Here is a 13,168-nt window from a genome sequence, read left to right as displayed (position 1 = left end):
TGTATTACAGTATAACATAAATACAGGAGCGCAGATACAGTGAAATTTAACAATAAGCTTTAAGGTTTATTTATATTACACTACTGTAAATATATATTTTACAGTAGATAAAAACACTAGGAAATATAAGTTGATATATAAACAAATTGAATATTAACTCATTATGCAACACAACACCATATAATGTCAATTGTTAAATTCAGCATCCTCTGCCAGATTAGTGTTGGTAATGACCTTATTTGCCGTACTAGAGCAGTTTCTTACTACTCTGACAAAACACTCTCTACCTCCCCCAGACAGTCATCCAGCAAAAACGCAGTACTTGTATCAGTTCATCAGTTACGAGTTTGCAGGTGTACCATGTGTTAAAGTACTTACTGTACGTAGAACAGTAACATTTCTCTCATCTAAAGTGTGTACTGTAATTATACTGTATGTGCAACTATTGTAAAATGCCTGTAGATGAGCCAGTAGGCCAGCTTCCCTCACGCTCATTCCTGCACAAGAACATGGTCAGCTATAGTGCTTTGCATTTCAAGAACAAATAACCTTCTTGTCTCTTTCCCCTCCTCTTCCTCTTTGTCTCCCACCTCTAGGATTCATTTTCCCATGCACATATTTGCCTGTGTTTATCATCTAAATTAGTTTTAATCGTTTAATCACCACCACAGTCTTGTCTCCATTGGCAACAAGCACAGTTAGCGGAGAGTGCAAGTGAAGATTGCAATTTAGTTTATTTTTTCTTGTCTTCACCACCTGGCTACTGTTGTAAAATGTTGAGAGATTCAAACAAAAAAATAAATAAATAGAACAAAATAAAAAATAAAGACTGCAAGTGTCTGAGAGTGCAAGTCTGCAGCCAGACCCTCTTGGATTCATCTGCGCTGAAGCTATGAAGAGAATTCTGCAAATAACTGCAATTGCAGGTTTTCAAACAGAGATGGCGACAAAAAGGGCAAAACTTACAGACTGCAGATTTAAACCGAAAATAATAATAAACACTATTAACATGTTAATTTTGAAAGCCCTAAATAAAGACAATACAATAATAATAAAAAATAAAAAAAACACACAATGAGCTAAAAATACATATATCTTACACTGTCAAGCCTTGTAAATATAATAATATTAAAAACCATTGCAATTTCAAGGCCAAAGGTGAAGGAACACTGATTTTCAAGTCTTCCTATGGTATAACACAACACATCTGGTCTTTGATTATGATTGGCCGAGGCGTGTTTTGTAAAATTGCTGTAAAGCAGTGTTTTGAGGCTTTTTGCTTAAACTGCTGAACCATCACAACTAGGCTCTAGAAAATGCATTACATTAAAAAACATGCTTGAGACAGCCAAGGGAAAGTGTGGATTTCCATTCATATACTCTGACAGAAGCCAGTGGACCTAACAAATAAAATAAGAAACCCTAACAGCTGGAATGAAGCACTTGTGCTGAAAAAGAGGATTTTAATGACAGATACAAGATCAAACTTTTCTCATCATCAGAACATCTGGGTGGCTGGATAGACAATACTGATGCACTTCCCATACCAATTTAGTAGAAATGGATAGAGCTAGTGGATTACAAACTATTAAAGCTACAGTAAACTTCAAAGCCATTGGTCCTACAGTAAGAGCAAAGTCTGCTGGTCTGCCGAGAGTTAGTCTGGGTTTATGGTTTAATCGGAGCACTCCATTAAGGCTCAAAGGATCTGTTTCTGGTTAAAATGAATGGCTTCTAAACACACAGCACGCTGTATTCTTTCTTAAGACTGAAGTCAGTCACATCTTCTGCCCAGAGAGTGCAGCTAAAGTGGCCTATCAGAGCGGGAGTGAAGGGTTTGGTCCTTGAATGAGTCTCTCTGCTTCACTACTGGCCGTTCTTCACATTAAACATCCTCTCCTGAAACAAACAGAGGGAAAATAAATAAATAAAATCAAGCTGCATGTGCACATCACCCTAAACACAGTGCAAACAGAAAAGCAGCAAACAAGACAACATATGATTTATGGGCTAACCCAATGTGTTTAACTGTGCTCTAATACTAGAGTTTCATTACTGAGCCTCGTCAAGGAGCTTTAACTCACCCAACAGAGTTAACGGACTGTCTTCAGTTACAGAAGCGTTCAGATCACATTTCTGCATTCTGCAAATGTGATCACAATCAAAAAACTCTGACTCAAATGAAGAAAAGCGTGTTTTTGTACCTTGATCATGGCCTCGAGTTTGATGGCGTCTGCAGCAAATTTGCGAATCCCGTCGGAGAGTTTCTCCACAGCCATGCGGTCCTCATTGTGCAGCCAGCGGAAGCTCTTCTCATCCAGGTGCACCTGCTCCAGATCACACTCCTTCGCTGAAAGAGAGATCAGTTTGCTGAAATCATGTCAAACCGGACGGTTCAGCGTGAGAGATGCATGTGAGCTGATGCTCACCTCCCTGCAGCGTGAGGGAACACGTCACTGCGCTGTGGTCCTGGCTGAGCTCTCCCAGCAGCCCCGGAGAGATGGTGAGCAGATCACAGCCCGCCAGAGCCTTCACTTCCCCCGTGTTCCTGAAGGAGGCGCCCATCACCACCGTCGTGTAGCTGAACTTCTTATAGTAGTTGTAGATCTTGGTGACACTCTGCACCCCTGAGAGAAAGACAGGGACACAAGACAGACGCTGACTGACGAGTGAAAGCGTGATATGGTCTGGTACAAACTAGGGCTGCAACATCTAATCGATAAAATCCATTATTATCAATAATGAAAATTATCGACAATGATTCTCATTGATTAGTCGGGTCTGCCCACAGTGCACGTCCAACTGCAGCCGGTCGCATCAAAATACAGCACTGAATAACGCATTTCTATGGACAAAATGCATCTAAAAATAGTGGAGGAAACAGAATAAGCTCCTGCAGGAAAAGTACGTGATCCAAGCTGCCCAAGACATGAGAAATCTTTATTTTAAGCTTCAAGCTGATGCATTAGTGTAATGGCTTGCCCTGTCAGGCGCTTTGACAGATACGTGTGTGCGTCCTCAGTGCAAAAAAACTTCCAGTTAACAGTCATATCCTGGTCTGTAAGTCACAAGTTCACGCGAGCATTTCCATTTTTGCGTAAAGGCCCGCCCTGACAGTCTGCGTTAAGTTGAAATCTTTACTGAAAGAGCGGCGCGGCAGACGCTGTTGTCTGTTGTTGACAGGGCATCACAGTATGGTAGGTAACATTTCCATCACACATTAAACAGACGGAGCACAGTAGAGAGGCAGAAAACATTCACTGTGCTGAAATATCTGTTGTTGAACATTACATTTAGGTTTAAAAGTCAACATGCAGTGAGAGTAATTTATGAGAGTATGAACTGTGAAGGGACAGCAGCGTGTAATTGTCTGAATATAAATGTCAGACGCTTTTACAGGATAAAGACAGTAAGAGACCGACTGTGATCAAAGTGTACGTGACGCGTGTTCCTGCAGAGCATTACTGTGATTTTATTCGTCTTTATTATCTTTATGATTTTAATTTTTGATCTAGAGATTTAAACTATATAGCCTACAGTGATTAACATTTATTAAAACAAATTTATGTAAAGTTTTTAACCAATTTTGTGAGGTTTGTGCCACCGCTGCTCTTCACTAACAGTATGGGTAATTACCAAAATCATTTAGCTTTCTGTATAGTTTAGTCCTCCAATATGCGTAAGCTCTTTAGTAACAGTAGTAGGCTATTTCTAATGCTATAATATAATTATTGCTGTTATCTGTGAGAGAAAGGCAGAAAAAAATAGTCAAGTGCTTAAGTGTTTTTTTATTCAGATGCCCAATGAGTCAAAGTACATAAACAATGCCAGCAAGCATGCAAGCTGTTATCAAAGGCAAAGGAGGCCATGTTTGTTATTGTGTGAATAAATACTATTTAGTTGTTTTGGTTTGTTATTTGCCCAATAAAATGACAATAACATTTTTAAATTTAAATTTTTTTTTGACAGATTCCTAAAATATTTGTGTTTTCTCTATTATGACAGGTGGTCTAATAAATTCTTAAGTAGTATTTACAACACTGTTCCAGAACAGTTTAACCCAAATATTCAGATGTGTGCAGCGCATTTTGCGGAGGTTGAGGACCGTTTCCTGAGAGAGTAGCCTACAACGCCGGTGTCTGTTTCTATAAAGTGGGGCAGTTCCAACTTTGCAAGGACAGTCTGGCGCTTCTGACTCACAGACTGCAAGTACGTTTTTTTTTATATATAAAGAATTTGCCACTGATGATTCAAACGCGAGTTTTGAGCAATGTAGAGTAGCGCTTGTTGTTTGTCGTTTCTCCAGACATGGTTTTATGTTTACGCAGCGCGATATACGCAATGAGCACACCTCGCTTTTCAGACCGATGAGCTTTGTAAAAATCGATGCGTTTCAGAAAGGCGGGGCATAGAGGAGAAACAATAATGTACAGTATGTGGAAAATAGTGTTTTTTGAATTTTAAACCGCATAAACATTTCATTACACCAAATACACAATGCTCTTTTTAGCAACGTAATATGACCCCTTTAAGCACTGCATGTTTTCATAGCATTCAGTTGGCACATTTGTTTGAAGGACATTGGACAGATTGTGGAATAGTGTGTTTGTCAATAAAATTAAAATAAGGATAAAAATAAGGGGAAAAAAAACAAAAAAAAAACAGATTAATCGATTAACCGGAAAAATAATCGGCCAACTAATCGATTATCAAAACAATCGTTAGTTGCAGCCCTAGTACAAACACTGAAGCGGTGACTCTCTGCTTCACACGAGGCTCGTGAGCTCGAGACAGCGTTCAGAAGCTCCACACAAACTACATCCAGCTTCAATCACTTAGGGTTAAACGCTTATAACTAGGGCTGGGAAAAATAAGCATATACTAATATAGTATACAATAAAAGTAAATAATATAATAAACAAAGTATACTCCATATGGAGAAATGTTTTCGCACCCATCACTTTTCTGAGCCAGGGGTGTCCACACAGGGAGTTCAGCTGGACCCTAATTAACCCTGAATCAGCTAATCAAGGTCTTCAGACTGCAGGCAGGTGTGAGGAGCTGAACTCTGCAGGACTAGACACCCCTGCTCCGCGATTGTTATCTGTGCTGTTGCACTATTTTTCCTAAGGTAAACGTCAACTCTTTGCGGTCACTTTGTTGAACGTTTTTGCCTGTATGGAGGTTAGATTGACTGATTTGGGCTGCTGCCTTGAACCTGAGCAGGTGAGCATTCAATGATACGCCCGGCGTGTGATATCTGTCCTACTCGAGACGCTTCACATCACAACACACATGAAGAGAGATACAAGACGCTAAAGGTTTCTCTCCGAGTTCTGTTATCAGAGAACATGCCTGGATCCTCATGGGGCTCGTAGTTTTTGCTGTCTGTGTTTTCTTTGTACCAGTCCAGGATACGCCCCACGAAGGGCGAGATGAGTGTGACGCGAGCCTCAGCACACGCGACGGCCTGAGCGAACGAGAACAGCAGAGTCATGTTGCAGTGGATCCCGTCCTTCTCCTCCAACTCCCTGATGAAAAGCCAAACACACAGGCGTCAGCAGAGCAGCTCCCGCTCGGTTTATTAATAACAGCTGCATATGAAGGAATCCGCTTCACATCGTGTTTGTGGTGAACATTATCTTATAATCTTAATGAAGACTGACTGTAGTGAACACACTCACTGTCCGGCCTGAATGCCCTCCCACGTGGAGGAGAGTTTGATGAGGATGCGCTCCTTACGGACTCCTGCCTCCTCATAGAGAGAGATGAGCCTCCGGGCGCGAGACAACATCGCCTCTTTATCAAAGGACAGCCTGGAATCACACCACATCTCATCGTCAGCAGGACACATCTCTCACACACTCTGATCAAATGCATGTTTGAATGTTTTAGTCTTGCTTTTGCGTATGTGTGTGTTAATGGGTAAAACTCTGGTTCAGACTGCAGCACAGTATGTGGCAATTATAAAGTAGTATAATATTCTCCTGTAAAGAAGAAAAGCAGCAGCAAGCGGCCGGTCACCAGACACAAGGCCTGCTCTCATTGCCTCAGCTCCATCTCTTTAGGATGAAGAAATGAGGAAGGAGGATTCGAAAGAGAACTTATTTGTGAATGGAATATTCTTGATCACTCAAGAGCAGTGTTGGGCAAGTTACTCTGAAAATGTAATTAAATTACTGATTACTCCTTTTAAAAGTAATTACGTTACTGTTCTGATTACTTTATTTCAAAAGTAATTAGTTACATTACTAGTTACGTTACTTTTTTTCTCCATGAAATCCCAGCATACACGCTCCCGATAAATATTTGTAATTAAAGCATCAACATTCACAGAACACGGTTATTTTTAACTAAAGCAAGCTGCTGCATGGTTTGGCAGAATACCAGCAAAGAGCGCTGCATTTATAATCTCTAAAAGACAACTCAGTTCATCGCAATCTCACAAATCTCTGTTATAACACAATAAATACTATATATGCATAATGAATCGTTCATAATGTCTACAACTCGTGTTTTAATGAGAGGATTCGTGAGCACGCAAATTTCGGCACTGCATTGCTTCAGGTGTTTTGATAAGAAACATGATATCGTTGCTCAGAGCTCCTCTGATTACTGGCATCACTAGTGCAGATCATGTAGACTCTTACCTCGCATCGACTTCAGTGGAGACCCGGCCAGGAACCTTCTTTAAGATTTCCAAACCAAAGTTCACAAACAGCTTGTCCATGGCATTGGTCACCTGCTCCTCCTCACTCCTGCAATTACAGAGAGACGCACATTAGACCTGTGAGAAAGCCTCTAACAGCACATGGGTGTACTCCATACTCTCACCCGCCGTTAGCAATGCCGTATTTGATGGCCTGCTCCACGAGAGGCTGGTAGGTGGGCATTTTAGCTGCAGCCAGAATCAGAGAAGGATTGGTGGTGGCATCCTGAGGTTTGTACTCTTCAATAGCTGCGGAGAAGAGAAAACAAGGAAAATTACAGCGAGTGCCATCTCAACAGTGTTCTAGAAGTCTTCCGTCACATAAACAACAGATGATATGTCGATCAGAGAAGACGGTAACAGTGTTTGTTACTTGCGTCAGTTCTAAAGTCTGTGGACAATGGAAGAACAGTATAGTAAGAAGGTAAACAACATCTCAAGTGTGATGGAAATGTTCCATGTAATGTCCTCAGAAGACATCTAAAGGGTATTTCAGAATGTAATGTTCAGAAAGGTGTAGAGTAAGGATGCTCAGGTCAAAGATTATGCATATCTATGATCAAATAATCTATATTTACCCAAGAAGTGCTCAACACAGTAGAAGTAACGGTCATGTGATTAAGATCATTACAAAGCAATCACCAGATCAGTATAACCAATTACGATGAAGACTTGAGTGACACTGATTTCTACTCAACTACAAGGTGTGAATGTACATGTATCTTTCTGTTCAGAGAACAGTGGGCTCTCGGCTGCCAATTAGGGTCAGGAATCGGATACTTGTCAAATTAAAATTTCGATTCCTATGCGCTTTTTTTTCTTCATCCGTGAGGACCGGAGCTAGCGGTCTGCCAGGACCTTGCTCGCTAATCTAAGCGCTCCAAAGTTGGCTACATCTGCGATCAGAAGCCAAAAAAGCCAAGTATAATATCTGTGATAGATAAACATGTTTCAAGAGAGCTGTCACCACCAACACGACAAAGCACTTTAATTTAATCGATCGTTAAAGATAGCGAACACGATTCAAACACCAACGTGATTCTATTCCTAAATTACAAGGATTCAACCGTTTCATTCCTCCACCTTTGACGTGTCGATCAATGTTGTGATCACGTGTTTCATCCGTGCAGCGTACGATCACATCAGTGTGATTTGAGCATTTAAATCTGCGTTCACGCTGCACTGACCTGAAGACAGCAGCCGTCTGTCATGAATGAAACCGCTTCAGTCTTTTCAGCCACACAGTATCATTATTTCGGTTACAATCATTCAAATCACAGAAGTACTGGGATACAAGTTTATATTCAGATATAAACTGTGTACGACGTGTACGGTAGCAATTAAAATAGAGTAAATCACCTTTTGAAAGTAATTTGACACTTCAAATGAAGATTTGTCGATTACATTGTTACGCCAGTAGGTGGCGAAAAGGGGCTGCTAAAATGTATTTGTCTTTGAATCACACAAGAGATTCGTTCAAGAACGCCGATTCATCCAGTAATGAAACAAGTACTTCTTGAGTGAGTCAATTAATCATTCATTCATAAATCACATGTGATTTTGTTTAGTTGTCAAATGTTTTTTTTCTTCAGAATCATGAGAGAACCACAACTCCCATTGGGGGAAGAAAAAAAAAGAAAGAAAAAATTTTTTTTATCCAGAATCATGCAGTTCTATTTTGCACACAAAGAGCTCTTAAAGAGTCCAGTTTTTATGTAGTTTTTATGATTTTTGTGCACTGTATTCAGCTCCAATAAATGGTTCGCAAAAAAAGAGACACAGGATAAATGTTTGATATCATTATTTAATCACATTGGAATTGAAACTGGGAATCGAAAAGCAGAATCGGAATTGATCAAATTCAAACGATACCCAACCCTACTGTGAATAAACTTTTATTCCTGCAAAGAGCAGCTTGGGAGACGTGTCTGGTCTTTGCTGCACGGCTGAGGAATAGAAGTACTAAAGACTGTGCGCTCCGAGGAACACAGCAGAGACAGAGACCGTAATACTCAGAGCTAGTATTAATGATCCAGAGCACACCGGAGAGTGTAGAGATGCTAAAGACCTGGTGCTTTTGTGGGTTGACACCGTCACCATACTTCAGGAAGGGAAGAACTGGATTGTATTAAACTGGTACTGTAGTATTGTATTGTGTTATTGACCACTGGAGGTTGTCTGAATCGTTCGTGGTAGAGAAGTCAGATTAGTTTAGTATATAGTAAGATGTATTCATATTGAGACTTCCCATGACAACAGCCATTTCATTTCCCAAGCCTGCTCTTTCAGGAACGCTGATAATATAACACACTATGATCTTGGCTCCTGCAACACAACACTTCTGGTTCCAAACCGTACAGAAATCATAATATACAGTTAGACATTGTTTGAAAAGTAGCCGATAATGACTCGCTTCCCGCTCTGCCAGCAAATCTGATTCTGGAGAGCTGTGACAACTTAAATCTAGTCGTTTGGGTTTATGAGGCTTTGCCTGAAGATAAACTGAGCCAGTGAACAAGAAATGAGTAATAAGGGGAAAAAATAAGGTGCCTGCAAACCTCATCCTTTATTTGAGTCTCCAGATAAACATTAATGCTGTTCTCATGACCTGACCATTAGCATGATGGGAAGAAATCACGTTTGTCAGTTTGTTAAAGTGCTCTGTGTGACGTACTAAAAAACTAAAAAATAAATAAATAAAAAAAACTCAGTGCTCACTGCACAAGTTAAATAGCTTAATCTTTGTTAGAGCTGTGGTGTTATTTGATTAGCAGACAGAAACCGGTATCTATAGGCTGCTGTCTCTTTAAGACCAAATGCATGGACCTACTGACACACATCCGGTTTCTTTCTCACCTGTAGTGTTGTCACGGTACCAAAACTTCACTTCATTTTTTTAGTACCGACTTGGTACCGAAGTACCGGGTCTTTTGACAACACTACTCACCTGTTTACGTTCACTTAAGACATAACCGACTCTAGAATACTTGCCAAAACAGGTATTTTAACATAACTTTGTGTACGTGAAAGAGGAATCACGCGGTGTCTGAATCGCGCCTCTCTCGCTCTGCGTGCGTGCGGCAACGGCTGAGCGCACAGAAAAAAGCGTGCGAGTTAAAACTGCTTGAATGTGTAAACTGGCAAGACAGAACATGTGCAAATTATAAACTTTCACTCTATGATGGTTAAACTTAACAGTTAATCCGCGAATCACATGCGTGCCGAACCGTGGGGCCTGGTCCGTACGGATCACGGATCATCTACGATCCATTGCACCCCTAGAAATGAGTGCTGTGCTGCCTGTGATGAGGAGATTGTAAATAAAGAATGAATATTAGCCGAATTTAGAATAAACATTTGCATTTGAATGTTAGCAGTGCGTCAGGGAGCGTCATCAGTGGAGCACGAGATGCGGTGATGATGATGTAAGTGACGTTGTAGTTTAATGTTTTGTTAGTCTAGCCCACGAGACGCGCCGCTGCTGCGTTATGCATTCAAAATATTAGAGAAATATAGAAGCTCACTGCGGAGAAGATCTTGATTAGGTTAAAACCGAAAGCAAGCCATTCACACAGAACACATATTCAGCGCATTTTCTAGACGGACAAATACGACTGCTGCACTCGCGTCTCACACAAGAGATGTAGCCATGCAAAGTTAAAACAGTTTAAACATTTAGAAAACAAGTTGTGAATTTGTGGAGGTTTATTCCTTTTCACTGCGTCTCATGTTTTTAAGCAGTCTGAATGGCGCTTCGGCTCTTTGGATTAAGCAATGCATAAATACATGATGCTGTTTTGTTCATAATGGTTTATGCAATTTACGAAATTATATTTGACTTATACGAGTTAATTTAGACGTAATGCAGGCTTTTTATAGACATTTATTTCCTTGCGTTGACAATTTAAATGTGCTGCATTATTTTGCTCATTGCGCTGTGGCCTCGGGAGACAAGACAAAAGTTTCCTTAAAGACCTATTTAATCTGCATATAAAACATTAGAAATTAGGCATTCGTTTAATTTTTATTGTGTGTTTGACTGTTAAAACAAAATATTTGTTTGTCTCAATAAATAGTTAATTTAAAAATAGTGATTCAATTTAAAAAAAAATTCTATTGCTCCGTTTTAAAAAAGGTTATAAAATGTCAATTATCGATACCGAACGATATGAAACATTATATCGTGAATACATTTTTTAGCTATATTGCCCAGCCCTAGTGTTTATTTCTTCCTTCCATCCACTATTAATCCCAGTATTTACATAATTCACTATGATTGAAAAACTGCAGACCAGATACATATTTACATGCTAAAACAAAGCAATTTGTTGTCTGCCACATGGATTCTTGTTGGCTGTTTTTATCATTCATCAGCTGAAAAAACAAACACATGCATACAAGAGCGTTCAGCCGAACACTAGCTGTATATATTCAGTGTTCAGGAACTAGTCAGAGGATCGACCGCCTCCTCATCATGACAATGCAGAAAGCCACAGAAGGGAGTTTCATCCAGCGCCGCTTCTTGTGTAAAACAAACACTGAAATCACTGATCGGCAGGCAGAGTTTCACAAGACAGTCTTAGGCAATTCAATCTGATGCAAGTTACAGCCGTCTGATTCATATAACAAGAAATTCTGGATTCTGGACTTGATCCAAAGCTCGTTTCTGTGTCCTGGACAGACTTACAGAGACATACTGTCAAGAGCAACTTACAAACTCTGACAAAGTCAAGTCTGCCTGTTGACATTTGTGAGAACTGCTTTAAATGCAAACTAAAATCAGACTTGCATACTTTTGTACAAAATTAATGTGTAAACCAAGATTAGGCTTTGCATCAATATTAGTGATTGAGTTGGTCATTTTGTTTAATTAGAAACTAATACATTTATTATAAGATGAACTATTCTCATGTTTTAACCACTTTCAATGAGATCTGATTCCATCATTCATGTGTAACCGCATTCTCAGAGGAAACACAATCCGTGTAGCTTGCTATCAGAACTTCCTACTCCAAGTTATCAGCCAAATTCATAAATATTAATTAAGCCATGCAGGTCCTGCAGCATCATGCACGCAAGTTGATTAATATTAATAAGCAAAGCATTCAATAATTAGTCGGGTGACAATCGCCCACTTACTAAGATTTGCCTCTCGACCAATCAGATAGACTGTCTCTGCAGAACGCTTAATATTCATGAGATGAGCCGCCTTCGTCCAATGACTTTTCGCTTCCGGGTCTCGGCATGATTCAATACTGTATTTTTTTTTCTTTCCTCACCCATATTTAGTTAAGATTAAACCAATTACCGAGATCACGTGTTTTACTCAGATCTAGTTAACTCAACACGACACGTTTCTAGGCTCTCATTCATATCACGCGTTAAACGTAGATAACTGTCCTTCACACCGTAAGTGTAGCACGATTGCGAAAACAGCAGTTCCTCACTGAGGGTGAACTTTAGCAATCATTAACCAAATAACGTCCAAGCGTTCTTAGAGGAAAAGATGAGAGCTGTCTGTAAACAGAGTCTATGATCGCGGCTGTCAGTTAAAAACAGCTCTGAAGCTCTCCTTAGGCTTTAAAGGGACTTTGGTAACGTTAACGGAAATATCAATAAGAACTTTACCGTTAAAGTCGCCCGTGTCTGCAACGACCACCGTGTATTTCTTGATCTGCTCCAGCGTAGACTCCATCTTTCGCCGTTTGTCCGGTGACACAGACATGATCCCGAAAACCCGAGCTTTTATAGCCGCACACAGAGACACGACCGTCAGCAGCACCGAGAGAGAGCGGGAGACCGCGCCTGCGTGGGGGCGGAGCCACGGCTCGTGACGTCATCGCGTAACAGCCAATCACGGAGGATGGAGCCACACACCTCACATCCAGCAGATCTCCACGCTGTTTATTAGAATGTTCTCAGAAAAGCTCTCAAATAAGTTCCCTTCACGTCTCTATGATCGTCAATAAATCTTGTCTGTACATTTATGCATATGTACTATAGTTTTGTTTTATATATTCATTTAATACTTGAGTATTGTTTGAGTTTTTCGCAAAAAACTATATTTCTGTTTTCCTTTATATTTCTGTTTCATTTCATAGCCAGCATTCATTGCTGCATGCTGTGTTTTCGGTTATTAGATTAATACAATGACTCGACTACAGAAGGGTTCACATTGTCAACAGATAAATCAACAGATCTGCTGTGCTTTCAGTATGATCTTGAGCCAGAACATAGAAGAGTCTTCAGAGGTCTATGTTCCTCAATCCAATGAGACTTCAAACAATATTCAGGATTCAGATGATATGATTTAATATAGTTTTTAGTTGTGTATTAGCCCATGCATGCAGTAGTAAAATGGCAACAAAAAGAAACTAAAATGGCAGATGAAAGTGCGAAATAAGGAACAGAGAAAAGAGGCAGACATAAATGGTTTAAGATGGAAATTAAGAGTTCAAT

General features: G+C 40.0%; 1 protein-coding gene across 1 annotated transcript; it reads right to left on the bottom strand.

Moving 5' to 3' along the window:
* Window positions 1-1,438: 1,438 nt before the first annotated feature.
* LOC107728189 (transaldolase-like) lies at window positions 1,439-12,526 on the bottom strand. Its single transcript, XM_016538287.1, has 8 exons — window positions 12,338-12,526; window positions 6,835-6,958; window positions 6,651-6,758; window positions 5,685-5,816; window positions 5,356-5,531; window positions 2,430-2,627; window positions 2,205-2,350; window positions 1,439-1,899 (listed from the first exon to the last, which is right to left on the bottom strand). Exons 1-8 carry the CDS (start codon window positions 12,432-12,434, stop codon window positions 1,867-1,869), a joined length of 1,014 nt encoding a protein of 337 aa, XP_016393773.1. The 5' UTR covers window positions 12,435-12,526; the 3' UTR covers window positions 1,439-1,866.
* Window positions 12,527-13,168: the final 642 nt, after the last annotated feature.

The sequence above is a fragment of the Sinocyclocheilus rhinocerous genome, unplaced genomic scaffold, assembly GCF_001515625.1.
Source record: "Sinocyclocheilus rhinocerous isolate Xijiao unplaced genomic scaffold, SAMN03320098_v1.1 scaffold367, whole genome shotgun sequence".
Classification (NCBI taxonomy): domain Eukaryota; kingdom Metazoa; phylum Chordata; class Actinopteri; order Cypriniformes; family Cyprinidae; genus Sinocyclocheilus; species Sinocyclocheilus rhinocerous.
The sequence above is the reverse complement of the archived record's forward strand: the minus strand, read 5'-3'. Positions and strand labels throughout refer to the sequence as shown.